Source organism: Periophthalmus magnuspinnatus, chromosome 2 (genome assembly GCF_009829125.3).
Source record: "Periophthalmus magnuspinnatus isolate fPerMag1 chromosome 2, fPerMag1.2.pri, whole genome shotgun sequence".
Taxonomy (NCBI): domain Eukaryota; kingdom Metazoa; phylum Chordata; class Actinopteri; order Gobiiformes; family Gobiidae; genus Periophthalmus; species Periophthalmus magnuspinnatus.
In genome coordinates, this window is record NC_047127.1 from 9542788 (window position 1) to 9563366 (window position 20579).

Here is a 20579-nt window from a genome sequence, read left to right on the forward strand (position 1 = left end):
TGTCATTTTGGTCTTAAACTATTCCTATTAACTCGCTCTACATGATCCTGGTGTTTTTATTTCACTATTATGTCTGTAAGTCAAGATATGAACATTAACATCAGACAAATCAGGCACCTTTTTTCCCCCAAAATCGCTCCATTAGCATTAGCAAGAGTTTTGATTGACAGCATTGCTAAGCCTGCCAAAACCAGCATTACTTTCAACAGCCTCTTTCCGGATTGGCTCTTTGGTTGCTATGATACTCATGATTAGCCCCTGTAGCTGCTAGCTTCGATGAGCTTCATTTGACTGGAGCCGAATACTGACGTCACACTCACTTAGTCCACCTCTTTATACAGTTCATTTAATTTTCATATTCAGTTAAAGATGCACTATGTAACTTTTACCAATTAAAAACCATGCATACAACCTGAAATCTATTGAGGTCACTGGAAAAATTACATAAGGCAATTTGGTAGTGAGTTGAAGAATTCAAGAAATATGCCATAACTCAAAATATTTGCAATTATATTTGATGGGCTTTTTTTTTTTTTTTACATTTTTGATTGTAGTTACATTCAGTGTTTTGGACATCTGTGTATTTGATTTGCCTGTCTCTCCCAGTGTCACTGTCAGACTGGTGCGCAGCTGAAGGATCAAACAGGGAGGACGGGACTGTCAGATTGGGTTTACCTACCGCACTAGGATGGCAGGGTCCCAAATGTTACTGCACATTTGGACAGAATCACAACATGGAGGCAACTAACAGGACTTCAGATGTTGAGGGAAAACAAATTTGTACTTAGGTCCTTATATGAAAAAGCAAAACATGTATTAATTTAAACTCTCACTTTTAATCAGGAATTTGTGAATTTCTGAACAGTATTTTGAATTGCAAAAAGAAAAAATGTATAAAAATTGATTTGTTTTGGCTATTAGAGAAATTATGGTAGAGAGGGGGAAGCAATACACGAGCTGATGATGTTATGATGAAATTAGTCAGTGCTAATTATGAATGATTGCCTCCAGGAACAGGATCAAACCACGCCAATGTATTATGCAGCTGTATTTGGTGTGGGCAGTTTCCTTTTGTTCGATTATTAAAAGTCCATAATCATCCAAACAATATAAAAGGTATACTATGTAATTTTCTGGAGATGACATGTCACCTGCATGATTTCTCCATACCAAACAAGAGTTGTGTGCTCAGAGTAAGGAAGTCAGTTTTTAGTGCAGTAAAAACAAACAAACAAACAAAAAAGAACTGGGCTTTTATTGTAGTCTAGTTTTTGGCTAAAAAGTTGCATACTGCGGCTTTAAGTTTTGTGCTATTGCCAATGTTGACATTAAGGCAAGGCTACAGGAAAAGCACAAACATACATTTCTATGTCAAAACAGTCATGGATGATGAAAAATGCATAGTTTTTTGGGGTTTTTTTAACATTTAAATTAATGTAATAAGTGTTGTACTGTGGGCGACAGTAGCTCAGTTGGTTTGGAGCATTTGTCCACTGATCCAAATGTTACCGCTTCGAATCCCGCTCTCGACATAATCATCATTGGTAGAGCGGTCAGATCCACTAACCTGCAGGTTGGAGGTACATTTTCAGCTCCTACAGATGAATGCTGTCGTCGTGTTCTTGGGCAAGACACTTAACCCACCTTGTGTATGAATGTGTGTTAATGGGCCTTGAAAGTGGAAAAGCGCTAGATAAAAATGTAACTGTTTCCCACTCATCAAAGTCAAAATCTATTCACAGCAGATCAGATTTGCAAATATTTTACCTATATTTGGATAGTGATGTTCTTCTGTTAGGCCTACATAAAAATTACATTAAAAAGATGATTGCATTGTAACCTAACATTTTGTCTATGGAGCTGTGTAGTGTTATCGCAACACTAAAATTGTAAACTTTATTTTGTTACTAAGGAATAGACTTGATACTCAATACTGATTCTAGTACTATGATAATAACAGAAAAAAAAAACTTTGTTTTGACAGTAGAATGTGGTTTTCAGTGTTAAATAGTAGTACTTTCATTTATATTCCCATGTGGTCTTATATCCATAGTGGTCCATGAGCGTATACTAGTCTATGTGTCTTATACTTGTTCTGATACAGCTCAAGATCACTCTAAAGCTATTCAGGAAAGGTTCATTTCTGTCCTGTGAATGTGACTTTTTTTTAAGCATCGATATCTACTCAAATAAGCATCTAGTTTTAGTCGATTAGTGTCTGTTTTACTTTTGCCAACCCTAGGGCTGTGTCAGACCTGTGCTTGGATGTGATGTGATGTAATGACGTAGTCCTGCCAGATCTGTGCTGGACACTGGTCAGAGCTGTTCTGGTTGCTATGGTAACAGCCTCTTTACCAGCTCAAATGCATGGGTGTGCCCAAAATTTTCATATAGGCTACAGTAAAGAGCATCTTCAACTGTGACGTCTTTAAATTTGGAAATTGTACACTAAATAGCTTATATTTTGACTAAGACGTTAAGACAGTTACATTGTTATTATTGTTTACATTTTAATCAAATCCTTGTTTACATATATTAAACACGCTGTGAAATTTGCAGTAGAAAACAAAATTACAATATATTTACGATTTGGAGTCGTAATTTGTCTTAATTTGATAAAAAATGATGTCAATCCAACAACACGTGGATGCTGAGACAAAGGCTGAACCGGGAAGTGCATAGGCTGACCACATGTGCCATCTGGTGGTAGACCCGGCACGGTCACACTGTACATGGGGTTGTATTCAATGGGAGAAATGAAGATGGTACAGAGGAGGGGTAGTAAATGGAAAGATGCTAAGTTTGGAGCTACCAGGGGACAAGGCATATGACAGGTTTTAATATTAGTGAAATAACTACTTTGTTTGGCATAAACCTGTGCGGCAGTGTGAAGTAAAGTTGAGAAACAAAATGGAAAAAACCTTTGCACAAGGAACACATTTTTCTGACAGTTTAAACATTCATTTAAAGGCGGGGTGTTGCACGTCTATGGGGTATTAACTGCTAACACATAACATATTTAGATCACCATGTTACCTTTTATTGTTTTGAAGATGCTATATTCACCAAAAAAACCAAAAAACTTTATTGAAGTATCTCCATACCTTTAGAACAGTGGTCCCCCAACCTTTTTTGCACCACGGACCGGAATAATGTAGGTTTTATTTTCATGGACCGGCCTTCTACTTGTGGCAGATAAATATGGCAAAAATGAGTTAAGTGCATAAAAAATACAACTCACTACACCGCTGCATCAGTTTGAGCCCTGCACTTGTTTCTTTCCTTCTTGCTCACGTTTGTTTCTTTCAAAAAACTCTAAATCTTATCTTTTAATCCCTGGTGCTTAGTCTCCATGTGCCAAAGCAGTTTTGAAGGTTTCATTGCCTCATTGGCTTTCCCCGCATATTACGCAGAGCGGACTCTGTGCGTGAGTCACCTGTAGCGACAAACCCATTTTAAGTAGGACTCCTGGGGTTGTCTGTTAAATTTAGCTTTCTTTTTCTTGGAGGTCGTAGGCTCCTCTTCTGGCTCCTCAGTTGGCCTTTTCCCTTTTGTTAAAAATCTCTCCACAGACTTTTGTTTTGGCTCATTTTCACTCACTTGTGGCTCTACTTTTGGGCGACGTGTCTGATGTGTTATACGTGATACGTCATCGCGGAGGACAAGAGCAGATCTATCACAGATATAATAAACTTGCCACTGCATCAAATAGATTTCTGTGGCGATTTCCTATCAGGATTTTCACTATACATCTACGAACAAGCTTATTAGCACGTCATGAGGGACGGGCGAAAGTTACGAGAAGATGCAGTCACTGAAATTATTAAATTATTTACTGTTTTTGTACGGCCTGGTTGCAAATGCGTAACGGACTGGTACCGGTTCCCGGCCCGGTGGTTGGGGACCACTGCTTTAGAAGACTCATCATACGTCATCTTAATTTTTCTGTTCATATATTCATCCAGGTGAGCGTCCCTACCCCAGGCATGGCAGACGGTCAGGAGCACTGGACCTCCAACGGTCAGGAGAACGGAGAGAACGGATACTCCTCCTACAGCGCCTCCTACAGGGAGAATGGTTACCACGCAGGAGGAGGGGCCACGGGAGCACCCACAGGTAGGACTACCCACAGAACAGGGGAGGAGGAGGTCAAATGTCTATGGGTCAGCTCATTTCAGACTGAAGTACTGAAGACAGAACTATACTACTGAAAGAGCCGATATTCTATTGGAGTAATAATTAAAACAGTGTTCTTAGGGTGTGTTCATACTTCAAAATGTCCTGTATTTTGCTGTAAGTTCAAGTACTAACCAACGCTACTGTGTACTAAGTTTGTGTAAAGTTGCATTTTCAGTATATTTAAAATACTTTCAAAACCAAATAGCCTGTAACAACAACAACAAATGCTTCTATTAAGTCCTAAGTTATCACTGTCAGCTGCTCCGGTGTATAAATTGTAGTTTTTAGCTCTGTCTAATTACAAAGCACTCACTCAGAGCTATTTTGGGGGTTCCTCAATTGGTGCTATAGTCAACCATGTGTGTCTGGTGTCTCCCATATGTGTCTCTAAGTCCGTTCATTTTGCATTATTTATCGTTAAAAATGTGCAAAATGAAAAAAATAAAACATAAAATCAACACCGTGAAGAGATTTGAGAAGTGTCCATGGTAACGCCTCTTGATCTCTAAAGTCAAAATCACACTGCAAAAAACAGAACCTACGTAAATTCACATAACTTGAATTCAGAATATTTATCTTGATTAAATTCTATTTGATTTTACTGAGTTTGACAAGATTTTAACCATAGTCAGTTTAGTTTAACCATTATTTGACCCTTCTTAGTTGACTAGTGGATATAGTTGATAGAGGTTCAGTATGTAACTTTCTCTGCATTATTCCGTGGAAGTTAAAACCATACTATGAAACATTCTCCATGGAGATATATAGGTTTTATGCCATAGTGTGGAAAATTGTAGCCAAAGGAACATTTCCAGGCCCTGCTCCAGGCCAAATAAGAGTCAGGTTTATGGAGGTGCAAGCCCACTCACAGTAAGGACACAAGTTTTTCAGTGCAATAAACATGCAATTAATCTATTTTGTTGGCTTAAACGTTACATACTGTGGCTTTAAGTTTAAAAAATCCCATTGATTAAACTTTAGTTATTGTGTATTTGATAGGGACAGAAAAATAGACAAAAAATAGATGTAGTAATCTGAAAGAATAAAAATAGAAAAAATACATTGAAGCAGGTCAAAAAATGTAGACCAACACATAAATAATAATAATAATAAATCTTTATATAAACGTACTTAAATACAAGCTTAAAATTCTGAATTCAAGCTCTTCAGCTTTTACGGTAATTCTTTTTTTGCAGTGTATCTAGTAAAAACCTCAACGACGTGTCTATTTCCGCCCTTTCATCTGTGTCCTGTCCCCCCACTGTGCCCCCCTCCCCTCCATCCCCCCTCTCCCTCCCTTTCTCTCTCCCCCCCTCACAGTGGACGAGTCGGCCAACCTGCCTCCCTCCCCTCCCCCCTCCCCGTCGGCCGAGCAGATCGGGGCCGCTGCACCAGGTACGCCCAGAGATACACTCAGAGGTACACCCCGAGGTACACCCCGCCCCCACGCACCTCCCCTGGGCCGGCACGCCTGTCCAGTGTCCAGGAGGGGGGAGTGTGAATGATGCCCACAGACTCCATTCCAAACTACACAGGAAACTAGTGCGATTCTTCTGCATGTTAATTAAAAATCTATGTACACTATCAGTCAAAAGTAGTTTTTTCAATGTTTTTTTTTTTTTTTTTACTACGTTCCATATAAAAAGTCAGGATCCAGTGAGAATCTACAGTGTAAATTATCATGGAAATAAAGAAAAAACCCAGATGAAAAAGTGTGTCCAAACTTTTGACTGGTAGTGTACTTTATATAATATATTCACTCCTTTTAATTCTGCAACAGCTACTTTAATTCTGGGGTCAACTTCAGTACTTATGTTCAGGCTTTTCCAATTTTGAGACATAACTAGGAAAGATTGTCCTTCAGTAGAGGGCGCAAGAATTCTAACTCATAAGTGAAGGATTTTTAAATGAGGCAATGAACAATAGCTGCTAGCATCAAAGTTGTTTAGCTGCATAGTGAAGCCAATTTGAGCACTGGAATAATTAGAAAACAGTTAAGCTATTAAGTTATTACAATGTGTGTACTAAAATCTGTGGTCCCTGTAACGTAAATCCTTTTTTATTAGATCGACCTTACCTTTACCTTTTAAAAACCCAAAGGAGCACTTATGAACTACCACCTGATGATGTCATGAGGTGAGGGTGAACACTTTGAGCTTTAGTAAGAGAGGGAGACAGCTAAATACGAAAAATGAATCAATTCGTGAATGAAACACAACACAACTCTAGGTTTAGTTTCATGAGGAAATACATTTATAACTTGATTAAAAGTTTGAAACAACAATCTGTGTATTTGAAGGGCTTTTAATGCCTTAACTTCCTCTCTTCCTGCCCGAGGTTAAAGCCCATAAGAGCCATAGGAGCCCTCTCTCTCTCTCATTAGTCCTCCCCTCTCCACTCCTCCTCTGTTCTCCCCTTCACTTCACCACCCTCTCCTCTTCCGCTGATCCTTTCATCATTGATTTGTATCGGACATCTCAATAGCTTTCAGCTCTCTGCACAGTAACAGTCACCCTTTCTCCCTGCATGTGGTATGCAATCATTAACAAAATCAAACTGCATGTGTTACTAAATAAAGTAATATTGTTTAAGTAAATGCGTAGGTATTGTGTTTTTGAAATTATATGAAAAGTGAAGTAATTAGTAGACAAGTGCATGCAGTTATAGACCTACCATAGTTTGCAATGAAAAAGAACCTGATTATATGGAAGTAAAGTAAAGCATTAATGACACAGCTGTGTATCTCGGGGTCCGCCACCTGCTTGTTTCCATGGAGATGTTATTGCTTGTGTAGTATTTTCCACAGTTTGGCATTACACAAGTCTTTTGCGCATTTATACTCATACAGGTGCTTTTGTTGATAAAAAATAAACTTGAAAAATAATCAATCTTACTGCGATGACAAATTATCAGGTCAAAGTATACACAGGTCAAATTTCATGTCTTATTTTTAGTTTAATGCTATACCGTGGAACATTCTAGACAAGCAATAACATCTCCATGGAGACAAGCATGTGGTTGACTCCCCTGTCTAACGTCGCTTTTGCGCTATAATTTGGCGTCATATATATCTTCATACATAGAAGCAGGAGATGCCAAGTTTAATTCAATACTATGGAACAATTTTGGCGAAAAAAGGTTGTGGCTTTCCAGCTGAAAACTTACATTGCAGATCTTTAAATATTTACTGTTTATGAAATTGAATGTATTTTTGAACTGACAGAAATATAAAGAGATTGACATTTAACATAAAACTTTTCAAATTAAATGGCATTTCAGAAAACATACAAAGACCTAATTTTACTTTTTTCAACTGCATAATCTGGTTTCGTTTAGGTCTAAGACTGTGTCAGATTGCATCCCATCGCATTGTCATAATGTTGTCAATGTTGTCTCCCATCTCCATCTGTGCCCCCCGCCCCTCCCTCCATAGCAGAGAAGGCTGGGGTTAGCTTCTCTGAGGACGTAGCTCATATAGAGACCCCCTCTCCCCATGAAGAAGACCCATGTGATCAGTCAGAGCCGGGGGGGCCCACAGTTTCACAGCCCCCCCAGGCGCTAAACGGAGGAGATCATCCAGGTCCACATACCCCATCACAGACAGGTGTGTGTGTGGGATAAGGGCGCTCCAGAAGAACACATATTCAGAAAAACATGTGTGAATGAGTGCACTGCAAAAGGGTATATCTAGATGAAGTTATAAAGATGTGACTGAATTTTTTTTCATTAATTAGATTTTTTATTTGTCAGTTAATTATGATTATGTTTACAATGATGATGATAATGATTTTTTTAGTTATTTTATTATTATTATTTTTTATTAATTTTGTTGGTTAACAGATTACATTTTTGTTGGATCAACTTAAGATTCTTAAATGGATAAAGGTGACTTTATATTTTTGTTTAAAGTCAACATTTCACAACTAATTTTTTTTCAGTGTTTCTAAATCTGTTTTTTTTTTCATTGTCTGATCTAAAATAAATAATTTAATCTAATCTAATTTATTTCCGTTAATCATTTTAAAAAAAACAGATACCTCCAGTTAACAATTCTTTTTTTTCTTAAGTCAACTGAGCTTAATAAATGTTAGCTTCTTAGTTATTTTTTTTTTTACTCAGTTGATCTTCCATGGAGTCTTTAAAACTATGTTAAACTTAAAAAACTTAAATTAAAACAAGTTAAACATATTTATAAGTCCTATCTAATAAAATACAAATTAATTCATAAAATACAAATTAGTAAAAATGTAGATATTCATTTTTGCAGTGTAAACTATAAACTTTTGCATGGTCTCTCTAAGCACCAGTTGTGATCTTTGAGGTGTATTGCTTAGTGGCTCCTCCTGCAGCTTCTCTCCAGCTTCTGCTTTCGTACCTGACAGCTGCCCTGTGCCGAGACTGTGCACTGCTCCGATTTGTGCTTTGTCATTTGAAACATACCATTTGCTTTCCATCGTAACAGCCAGGATACTAGATCAACCTTACCGCTGTTGATCTGTTGATGTTTTGCCAGCTACATTGCAAATCTCAATGTTGGAACTGTCAAGCTTTGTGTCTTGCAAGGATATAGTAGTGTCAGTATTTTCTATGTATATTTCTGTTGAAGTATTATGTGAAAGTATTATTTTGTAGAACACCCACCTGCATGGGTACTTATGAATTCACTCAACTGTATTGTCTTATCATATTTCATGATTATTGTTTTAATTTCCTATTGTTATTAACATACTTGGGTGTAGTGTAACTGGTCTGGTAAAAAGAAAATTGTTAATTTCATGCAAAACCAAATTAAAGTTTTTGGCTGATAACATTCAGGGGCTTCAAAATTCAATATTGATCTTCACCATGAACTATTTTTCATTTTGAATATTCATAAAAATTCATCATTAAAAATTATTTTACTTAAAGCCACAGTATGTAACTTTTTGGCCAAAAATAAACGTATGAAAAATATAAAATCATGTATTAATTGCATTGTAAAAATTTGAAAAATTCTGAGTGGCCATGTATCTCCACAAACCTGGAGGAGAGCCCGCTCTTGCCTGTTTCCATGGAAATGTTCTTCCTTTGGTTATAATATTCCACTGTATGGCATAAAACATATCTCCATGAAGAATGTTCAAAAGTATGGTTTTAACTTTCCATTTCCATGGAATCAAGCATGTGACGTGCCACCTTCAGAAGGTTACATGCTGTACCTTTAATTAAATTGTCATCATTGGGTTGACAGTTTTGTTTCATCTTGAATCTCCAAAATTCATCAAAAAAAACCCTACTACATTAAATGCCATTAGGATTGATAGCAATTTTGTCAACTTCTACCTTTTCACAATAGGAAATCATTGTGTGTTTTGCCATCCAGCATCAAGCTCTCCATCCCCTCATTGCAGTTCTGCACGTGTTTCCAGGTGCTATGGCCCCCCCCTGTGCTGTGTTGTGCTTATGGGGACTATCTGTGTGCGGACGGCCATGGCTTGACTTGTATTGGCTGGCTTATGTGGGTGCTGCATAGCTTTGAGCAAACTTGAGTGAAACCGAGTTCTTCAAGTGCTCCTAAAACTCGCAGCCCAACCTGAAGATGTTCTCGAGAAGACCACCGAAGAACCTGCCAAAGACGATGAAGATCAGATGCAGTCCGAACATGATAAGGAAGTGCCAGAAGATGTAGATGTAATGACTGCTGGCCCTTCAAGCCAAAAAGAGGTGACCACAACCAAGGATGAAAACCTGGAGTTGCAAGTTGAGGAGATATCAGTGAAGGATGTCCAGATTTCAGACAAGCCAGTATTAGAAGGAGCACAAGAGGTCTCAAAAGTGGAAGAAAGTGGAAATTCTCCGACAAAAAAATATCAAGACGATGACAGACCACCAACATCTAGTCCAGAACCCGTACCAGAAGTGAAAGAACAAGACACAACCTCAAAAAGCTACTTTGAAACAACCAAAGAAGATTCTTCAAGCTACTACGAGCTCACTACAGAAGCTCCAACTAAGAAGTCAAACCTGAGCATTACCGTTGGACCCACATCAGAGCCAGAACAGACGTCAGTGATGTTTTCAGAAGGTTTGCGCCCTTCAAACCTAGAGAACATTCACCCACCCACACCTTTTATAAAAGGTCTACCGCCACCGTTCCCTCCAGCTGTGTCGGTAACCCCAACTTTACCAGAGTATCCTGAAGAAGTAGCAGAAAGTTCCTTGTCTGAGAAACGTAGTTCAATGTTGCAACAATCTGATAGCCTCTCAGAGATGTTGGACCTAGCTGGAGCTCTGCCTAGGTTGTCTTTGGAGAAGAGAGATGAGCATGTTAGAAGGAAGTCTGTGGCCGCGATGCCATCACTTGAAGGAAGAACTTTGGATGACTTTGCTACAGGTGATCAGCGCACTGTTGGCGGAGAAAGTCCTTTAGAAGATCTGGGATATTGCATCTTCAGCGAATACTCTGGTCCGATGCCTTCTCCAGCAGATTTGCCAAGTCCTGTTGAGTCAACACACCAGAGATTCCCATCAGTTGAGAGTGAAGGAGATGATCGTGGAGTTACTGACGTTCAAAAGATCGTCCAACCAGATCCAAAAGTAATGCTACCTGAAGTACTGCAACGGCCAACATTGGAGAGGAAGGATTCACCAGGCAAGATGTCACTAATCCTTGAGAAAGCTGTTCCGAGTGGATTAAAACCAGATCGTCTCAAAATTCCGGTGTCTTCTTCCAAGGACTTCGGTCTTGACGGTGGTCCTCCTGGAGATATAACAATTCAACCAATCCCTGAAGTAGACATTGAGAAAGATCCTTCAAGAGAGGCATCACCCATTCCACCGGACTGCTCCTTTACATTTAGCTGTGCTGAAACTGGATGCAGGTCTCCCTGTTCTCCAAACAAACCCAAGTCCCCAAATCTAGCTCCTCAGAATACTGAGTCAACACAGCAAGAAGATCCAAAGTTTGAGGAATCTAGCAAGATGGAGGAAGAACCAACCAAAACTGAATCTTCTGTTACTCCATGTGAGTTGCCTCAAGAATGCAAAGAAGTAGCAAACGAACCAGCGATGCAAGATTGTCCAAAGAAATTGGAGATAGTTCCTCAAGAGACTTCTCGTATCCGAAGTCCATCCCCTGTCATCATTATACCTCAAGCATGCCAAGTGGAGGAGACGGAGGAAGACGATGTTGAACTAGCTGAGGAACCTCCAGAAATAATTGAGGAAACTGAAGATGTAGCACCTTCAAAGCAAAGTATGGAAGAGAAGGAAGATAAAAGTAAAGAAGGACAAAAGACTGAGTCCATTTTGCTACTTGTTGGAGATCAGGTTGTAGAAGATGATCCCAGGTCTGGAGCAGAAGAATGGAGCCATAGTGGAATCAACAGTGACGATGGCGAACAAGCTACGGACAGCTCGCATTTATCTCCATGCTCAGATCCCGATGTACCCCAACAACTAGAAGAAGGCAGCAAGGTTGTAGCGGAGGAAAAGGCTAAAGTTCTCGAGGAATCTCAATGCGTGAATGAAGACCAAAATAAAGATGTAGCTAAAGAAGAGACATCTGAAGTCCCTCAAGAGATCAAGGTTGCAGAGAACATGGAAGACATTTTTGACCAACCAAGTGAAGAAGTAACTGCAGAAGATGCCTCCATACTGGACACAGACAGTGGATGGTTGGACACTCAAGGTACCCAATGGTGTTTAGGTTTAACTAGTCTAAGGTCTTATGATGGAGATCTTAGTGCTTCTGTTGTCACTTTTCCCACTGCAGATGAAGACAAAAGCATTGTATCAGAGCGAATCGAGGAACTACCAAAAGTTGAAAGTGCTCATGTGGCAAAGAAAACTAGTAAACGTACCTCCGCCAAAGTACGGGGTCCACCTTGCCACTCCGAGAGCCGAGCCAATCGCAAAGCCACTGGTCAAGTCACCAAAGATGACTTTAAGAAAAAAAGAGGTTGTCAATTTGCTATATTTGAATGATTTTTTTAGATCCTTAATAGATAAATGCATTTGGTTGTTAATGTTCTTTTTTCTAATAGTTGGGATAAGGAAGGCTGAGCAGGATAAGTTGTCAGTCCTCCGCTGTAGCTCGCCATCTCGAAAGAACGTCCGACATTCCAGGCCTTCTGCTAGACGCAAGGCCCCAGGTGAATCCTCCTACAACAGGAACCAAAGCTATGGATAGAGAGAGTCCTTGTAACTGAGTTTTTAGTTAGTACTACCAAAGAGCGTTGTCGCATTTTGGCGGGCTTTCTCTATTGATGGCTATGGGTTGTTGATGCAATGTAGCTGGCAAATTTCATAAGCTGCGATGTCATTTTGTATATTTCTACATCAAACTTCAAAATTATCATATTTCTGGTCACTGTTTTGCTTTGGCGGCTATCTCTTGCTTTCTATTCTAGCTCTGAACAAGGTAATGTGCTGCTTGTGCTGGTTTCTATGGTCTTAATTTTCTCATATCAAATTCACTCGGCATGTAAAATTTGTCTCTCTGCTGGTAAAAATATGTTATGACCTTCAATGTGTTATCTTTTCAGGTATGGAGAGCCATCAACCTCTCAGTGTGGCCCACCAGTCCAGGGAGAGGACAACGGTAAGTGTCTTGACCAGGCTCCATTGTTAAAATTTGGTTTGTATTGATAGAAATTTTATTTTTGGTTTGTTTGGGGTTTTTTTTTCTTTAAATTTTGCATGCTGCTATGTCATTTCCCTGCATGCTTGCCTTTGTCCTTCTCAGAATCAGAGAAAACCAGTAAGTACACCAACAAACCATGCCAAAAAAATGGTTTAAGTTTATGTTGTCGTTATGAAATTTATTGCAGAATGTCTGGTTTCAAAATGTCTGGTTGATCTAGTCTGAATTAGTATAAGTTAAATTGGTCCTATAGCAGGTACATTCCCTAATGTTAATCTATAAGTAAAGAACAGTATTTTCACTTTCTTACTAACATAAATCCTACCATCTGTCTTGTCTCTAGTATGGACCCTTCCAGTGTGAGGAGTTAGTATTGGCTGTTTAAATTAGGTTATATATCTATACAATGTAACTGAAGGCAGTTTACTATGTCTCAAATAGGATATGGCTTCTCCTTTTTGAAAGACTAGCAATCACTGCTCTGACTTAAATTAAAATCAATTGAAATCGTAATTACATTTACTACTACTAGAAGGTTGCATTTCGGTCCGCTTGATTTGTATTTAGTATAATAGCCACACAACAGCCATTTGTGCGTAATCAGTAATTATAAAAGAAGATTCTGAGCACTCAAGCCTTAAATGCAGAACAATACAGTATTGCTCATGCATAAATCAGTTAAAAGACAATTTGGAGGAAGCTAATGAAGCTAACTTTTTTCAGTTTTACAATAACAACTCTCCTTTAATGTACTTATTATTGACGCATAAAAAAAAAAACAAATCATCTTCTAAAAACTCCTGGAAGCGTCTACCTGTCTCCATCTCTCATCTCTGTTGAATCTCATTGTTTACTTTTCCATGTCCACACCCCGTGCACCTGCCGCCTGCCTCCTTTGTTGCCCCTCCCACCCCATCACTCCTGCCCACACTGCCCGTCCCCTGCATGCACCCCTGCTGTACAGAGCCCCACCCGTGCCGTCCTGCTCAAGATGGCTGTACAGAGGCGAGCACAGGAGCAGGCTCACAGACCGGGCTCCGCGTGCACCTTCAAACGCAGCCCCGGGGTGGAGGCGGAGCTAACCGAGACCCGCCCCTTCTCTGCATGTTCCCGCCCACCCCTCACTCATATTAACCAATGGGAGGAGAAGGTAACAGAACAAGGAATTGTGGGAGGAAAGGTAGATGAAGCAAATTAGTCTCCCAGCATAATTTTCTAGGCTTTTAGGTAAATAGAAAAATAAATTCTCAAAAAGATGATGTTTTGGAACCTTACCCGATTTGGCACCGATTTTCAAGTTGCGCATGCCCAGATATTTACTTACTCATGGAATATAAACTGTTTTACTGATAAATACTTGCTCAAAGTCTATGAAAATTATGTATTTAAATTGTTAATACATTTAGAAGACAGAGCATAGCTGAGTAAAGTCAGACTGCATGATTAAAATGGCTAACTTTGAAGATTATGATCAAATGCAATAATTTTTCTTTCTATTTCTGAGAATAAACTTTTTGAAATTGCTTGTTGGATATGAATACATTTAAGCTTAGCAATATGTGGCTACAGCAGAGCACATAATAAAACACATTAAAAGAGTTAACACTTAGATATGCAGCAGAGTCTGGAGGGTAAAATAACAGAAAACTCAGTTTGGCCAAAGAATTACATTATGCTATGAGATCAGAGATATTAAAGGTCCCATGATAGGTTAAACTGACTCATTTGTGAGCCAACATGTGTCTCACTTCTCAAAACATCAATGATTCACACATTTTAATGCCCATTTACTATAAAGCAGTTGATAAATTTATCTGTTGATGTCATAATGTAAACAAGTGTCAAAAATTTATGTTATATATTTTCCAGCAGAGGGCAACTTCATCAAGTGTCCAGTGAAATGATAGAACAAGTTTTGTTAAAGTGCATCTCACACTTTATTTTATTTTTTCTAATTCTGACTTGGTTTGGTGAGATAGTACCTACCTGTAGTAAATATTTATCATAGTTTTACATCAGTTAAGTGTCACTTTGTGGGGAAAAAGTTAACAAAAGTACAAAAATACAGGAAGGTTATAAAACAGAATATCTCTACCTTTGTCTTCAACACTAAAAAAATCCACCTGTCAAATCATTACATTAACTTGAAAAAGCATAATACTGGAACATTAAAAGTGAGGCTAATATTGAGTCTTTGTATGTTGTGTATTTCCAGGAGAGAACGTACCGGAGTCCAGAGAAGAAGTCTTCCCTCCCGAGGCCCGCCAAGTCCCTGACCCGCCACATCCCTGCGGCAGAACAGGACGACAGTGCCCCCACCAGGCCAACCTGTAAGACTACGCCTACACACAACTATTATCTACTATTGGAACTAGATTTTTACAACCTATTTAACTACCGTAAATTTCGGACTACAGAGCGCACCTTGATATAAGCCGCACCAGCTAAATTTGAAGAAAAAATCAATTTTGTACATATATAAGCCGCACCTGAATAAAAGCCGCAGGTTTTCATATTGTAACATGAGATATTTACACAGAAAGACGGTGCACCGACACGCTTTTTTTAAAACTGTGCCTGAAAATTGGCACCAACACGACAACAACACGGGATGAACACATCTGCAGGTTTATAAAATAAAGCTGCACCAACACGGAAAATCTGCTTTTATTTCCTCTGAAAACTTTTGTCGTCTTTTTACATTGACCAAGTTGGATTCATTGATGTCGAGCTTACGTGCAGTGGCTCTATTTCAGGGGTCGGCAACTCGCGGCTCCGGAGCCGTATGCGCCTCTTTCAGCCTTATACTGCGGCTCTGCGTGGCTTGGGAACTGACACACACACAGCTCACAGTCCTGCGTAAAGAGCCCTGATTTTCAGACGTTGTGCGCACAGGGGTCAGGAGCAACTTTGGCCCGTCCCTAATGACACACTAATAAGCTCGTCCGTAGATGTATCATGAAAATCCTGCTGGAAATCGCCACAGAAATCTATTTGATGTAGTAGCAAGTTTATTATCTGCTCTTGTCTCCGCGATGACGTTTCACGTATAACACATCAGACACGACGCACAAAACTAGAGCCACAAGCGAGTGAAAATGAGCCAAAACAAAAGTCTTTGGAGAGCTTTTAACAAAGGGGGAAAGGACAACTGAGGAGCCAGAAGAGGAGACTACGACCTCCAAGAAAAAGAAAGATAAATTTAACAGACAATGCCTACTTAAAATCTGGGTTTGTCGCTGCAGGTGACTCACGCGCACAGTCCGCTCTGCGTAACATACGGGAAAAGCAAATAAGGCAATGAAACCTTCAAAACTGCTTTGGCACATGGAGAATAAGCACCTGGGATTAAACGATACGCTACGAGTTTTTTTGTTGTTGTTTTTTTAAAGAAACTGCGGAGTAGAGTAGACATAATCACATAATCAGCGCGATGCATGATGCAGCGGTTTGGTGAGTTGTATTTTTTTAATGCACTTAAGTTGTTTTTGCCATATTTATCTGCCACGTGTCGAAGGCTTGTCCGTGAAAGTAAAACCTACATTATTCCGTTACATTATTGTTATTATACAGTGTTATCTTCATTTTAGATGTCAAAAAGTATTTGCGGCTCCCAGTGTTTTATTTTACGTGGAAAGTGGGTCCAAATGGCTCTTTGCGTGTTAAAGGCCGACCCCTGCTCTGTTTCCTTTCTGTTTCTTTATCTTAAAAACTGCATCATATCCATTTCATGATGCGCAAAATGATCGTTCAAAATCAAAACTAGTGAATTCTTCAGAGCAGAATCTTTCCCCACGTCTGTCTCACTTTTACGTTTACAGCTAGAGAGCGCCCCCCAGGGGCCGTTATCCAGTAAAATTCCATATATAAGCCGCACTGCTGTAAAAGCCGCAGGGTTCAAAGCGTGGAAAAAAAGTAGCGGCTTATAATCCGAAATTTACGGTATATCAGTTCTAATTCCAAGTAAAATGATCTGTTATTGAGGTAATTTACTTTATCCCCCATTGGTGTTGTATTCTAAAGATTAGATTAATTTTTTCCCCTATTTAAATAAATGCATTATTTTTGTTCAGTTATTTAATGTTGAATTACAATGTATTATTTAAAAATGCATTTGAATTTTATTAATTTATCACAAAATTTGTAAATAATGACATAATATTGTAATAATATAGTATGTACACCTTTCGTACAGATGCATTTAACCTGACCAATTAGTTTTATAGAATTCTAAATATAACTCATTTTAACTTATGCAAAGGTGCACTATGTAACTTTTTTGGTAGTAGATCCATCACAAGCTTGTCACTGTGGTGATGTTATTGCACTCTCTGAAATGTTCCACGAAGTAGAGCATTATAGGTACAGCAATAACATTTCCAAGGAGATAAACAGGTGGCGAATCTTTCACCAGAAATGTTACACAGTGCATATTTAACTCTTTCAGTGCACAGTAGTCCTGCTTATATAAACACTTCTGCACTCCCACTTCCTCCTCTCTCCCTCCTCCACCTCCCCTCCGTCCCCCTGTATGAAGCCCTCCGCACAGACCACAGAGGGGGCAGCCGCTCCAGCAGAGGGCCTAGTGGCACAGGTAGACCTCTATAGCTCCGGGAATAGAACCATCGCACTGTCCCATTCACCATCCTGCCTTTAGGCCTTTTGAATATCAGTGTTGGGTATAAATAACATGCAAGTGCCCATTATCTGGATGAGTTAAAGTGCATATGGCAGGTTAGACTACAGGTTAGATCATGTCAGGACATGTAAAAAGTTATATTTTGGCCCCGCCCTAAGCCCTACAGGAAGTCGTCCCTATTGGATCAGACAAAATCCCAATAAAACGTTATCAATTTGATTTTAAATACAAAGTTGGGCGTGGTCATGTTTCACTTCAAAGATGGCTCTTTTGTTTTAAATTATTGCATTATTTATAGAAAGTTAATAATTTTACTTCCTGGTTGGACACAAGCAGCAGATATGACATATGTAGAGGTAATTCCATAACTGTTACCTAGCAACCATAATATTAACAAGGGCCAAAGCTTATCTAAATTACACAATACAGTTATGATTAGACTGATAAAAATGAATGACAGCATCATTTTTTCTTAAAAACTAACTGTTACCTTCCTTGTGTGTAAATTGTCTGCGTTTTGGTTAGAATTTTTTACATGTTAATGACGCAGATAGAGGGATTCTGTTTTAGAGCTCAGCTCTACTTCCTAAATTTTCTTTTCAACATTGTTTTTTTTTTTCCACAAACTGTCATTTAACTAATGTAAAACTATGATAAATATTACTACCGGTACTATTTCACCAAACAAAGTCAGAATTGGAAAAACATGGAAACTTGCCATATGCACTTTAAAATACTTTTGTAATATTTGTCTTGATTTGAGTAGTTTTGACTAGTTTGGATTTACTGAAATTATTATTATTTATTATTATTTATTATTTATCTCTTTAATCACAATTTTCACAACCCAAAGTTCAGTGGTCTGATCTCTGTTCCAACCAGTGCTTACTGTTGTTATGTCCTTTGGGCAAGACACTTCTCCCACGTTGTCTAAAATGACTGTGGTGTGAGTGTTGTTGGTGATCTGAGGGGCTGATGGTGCAGATTGGCAGCCTCGCTTCTGTCAGTCTGCCCCAGGCAGGCTGTGGCTATTGTAGTATCTTACCAGCACTGAGTGTGGAATGAATAAACCTGCACAAACAAACAAAAAACAAAAATATCATAATGCTTTATTGTTCTGTCTACCAGTCAAAACTACTCAAAGTTTAAAATTCAAGTATTTTTGCTCAAAGCGTATTTTTCAGATATTTAAAATTGCCCAACACTGATTACCCTAGTGCCCGTAGTAGTAGTAGTAGTAGTAGTAGTAGTAGTAGCAGTAGCAGCAGTAGAAGTAGTTTCATGCACTCACTCCTCCCTCCTCTCACTCCATCACAATAGAACCAAATTAAATCTCCTTTCACAGGTTTCCGCTCTGCTCACGGTATCCAGGCAACAAGCGGCTCACGTCCAATTAGATCTGCCACAGTCATTTTTTCTCTGTTTGACCTTTGACCTGTATGTTTGGTTTCCTGTCAACGTTATGAAGGAGATAAGGAATACATTGGACCATTTTATTGCTAGATTATCGCCATGACATCAATAGATTTGAATCAGGAACATATGCGCTAGTGTTGGCCAACAAATCAATACATTTAAATTGATTACCCTGGTTGTAAATTAGCTAAAATGTCATCCAGTTCTTTTCTATACACAGTTACTACACAATTTATTTTCTTGGTAAGACAGATGATAGAGGGTATTAGATAAATTTATACTCGACAAACCTAATCCTTACCGCTCATGTGCCATCATCTTAGGCACAGAGTCCAGCCGGTCCCGGTCGGCCCGCAGCGGCACCTCCACGCCCACCGCCGTAACCCCGGGGACCCCTCCAAACTACTCCTGCCGCACCCCGGGCTCCCGCACCCCCGGCTCCCACACGCCCAAGTCCTTCTCTGTGCTCCAGGAGAAGAAAGTGGCAGTTATCCGGACACCCCCCAAGTCCCCGTCCTCTGCCCAGAGACAGCTCAAAGTCATCAACCAGCCCCTCCCCGATGTCAAGAACGTCAAGTCCAAGATCGGATCCACGGCTAACCTTAAGCACCAGCCCAAAGGAGGACAGGTGAAGTAGCATGGGACTCCATAAATTCTCTGCATTTTTTCCAGGAGCAATCAAGGCTAACTGCTGCGTGATCTCATAGACTAACAACTAGATTATTTTCTACTAAATACATTTAATCGGAAATGTTTAAAGACCCTATATTACACTATTTTCTGATTTATGTTATAGTGTTGTTTCATAGCTGGTGTTTTGTTTCATTCACTTACACAGAAATCCCGCATATTTAGGCTGAGTTATTCTCTCAAAACACTGTTCCACCTTGTGATGTCATGAAGTAATACAGGAAGTGCTCCAATGTGTTTTAAAACTCCATAAACTTTTACTAGAATCATTTGGATTATTTCAGCCCTGGAATTGCCAATCTCTACTAAACAAATGGTAAAATGTAGCTGTTAACTTGAAAACTACCACTTCATGACATCACAAGCTGGAACAGAGCATTTTGAGCTTTGGAGATGAAGCCAACTAATAATTCAGGGTGACTTAAACATGTGAATGTGTGAATGAAACAAATCACAACTCAGGGTGTGCTTTTGAGGAGGTAACAATATTATATCGTGACTTAAAGCTCATAACAGTCAATTTTACATAATATAGGACCTTTAACTATAAAATATAAACAAAACATTTATGTTATAGTTTTTTCCCTCTACCCTACTGGCAAAAGTCAACTGCCTATTATCATGAATTATGTTGACCTTGAGTATGACTATTACTGGTGCAATGTCCATATACGGCCACAAGAGGGCACCACCTACTAACACAGTACATTTAACCTTCAAGCATGCTTATGTCATGTTGGGTATTTTTACATGATTTTTTCAACAAAAAAGGTGAGAGTGAGTAACTGAAAAACTGTTGGCTAATGCTAGGTATCTTGTGACAGTTATGTTATTCGAGATGGGCTTGTTTAACAGCACAAATCAGCTCACGTTTTGTAATTCCAGTCGATTCTTTATGGTCAGATTGAGGTAAAACAAGGTGTACGACATCAACGGCGAAGTATCAGTAGGCCCCTGCTCTCCGTCTGAAATTACGACATGAAATACGGACGGACACACAACCTATTGGACCACAAAATATATTGAATCAAA

At 39.2% G+C, this 20579-nt stretch overlaps 1 protein-coding gene across 4 annotated transcripts in view; it reads left to right on the plus strand.

The window, feature by feature from the left end:
* The window catches only part of LOC117384038 (microtubule-associated protein 2-like), a 79144-nt gene that overhangs the window by 49211 nt on the left and 9354 nt on the right, over window positions 1-20579 (plus strand). Inside the window, exons 4-10 of one of the 4 annotated variants that reach the window (XM_055228407.1) lie at window positions 3966-4116; window positions 5500-5574; window positions 7613-7783; window positions 12705-12760; window positions 15018-15132; window positions 17340-17396; window positions 19181-19485. In XM_055228407.1, the coding sequence (XP_055084382.1) occupies window positions 3987-4116; window positions 5500-5574; window positions 7613-7783; window positions 12705-12760; window positions 15018-15132; window positions 17340-17396; window positions 19181-19485 (909 nt within the window). In that variant the 5' untranslated portion in view covers window positions 3966-3986. The remainder of the gene's footprint in view (window positions 1-3965; window positions 4117-5499; window positions 5575-7612; window positions 7784-12704; window positions 12761-15017; window positions 15133-17339; window positions 17397-19180; window positions 19486-20579) is intronic. The other 3 variants (XM_055228410.1, XM_055228418.1, XM_055228423.1) reach the window with 3 other exon arrangements.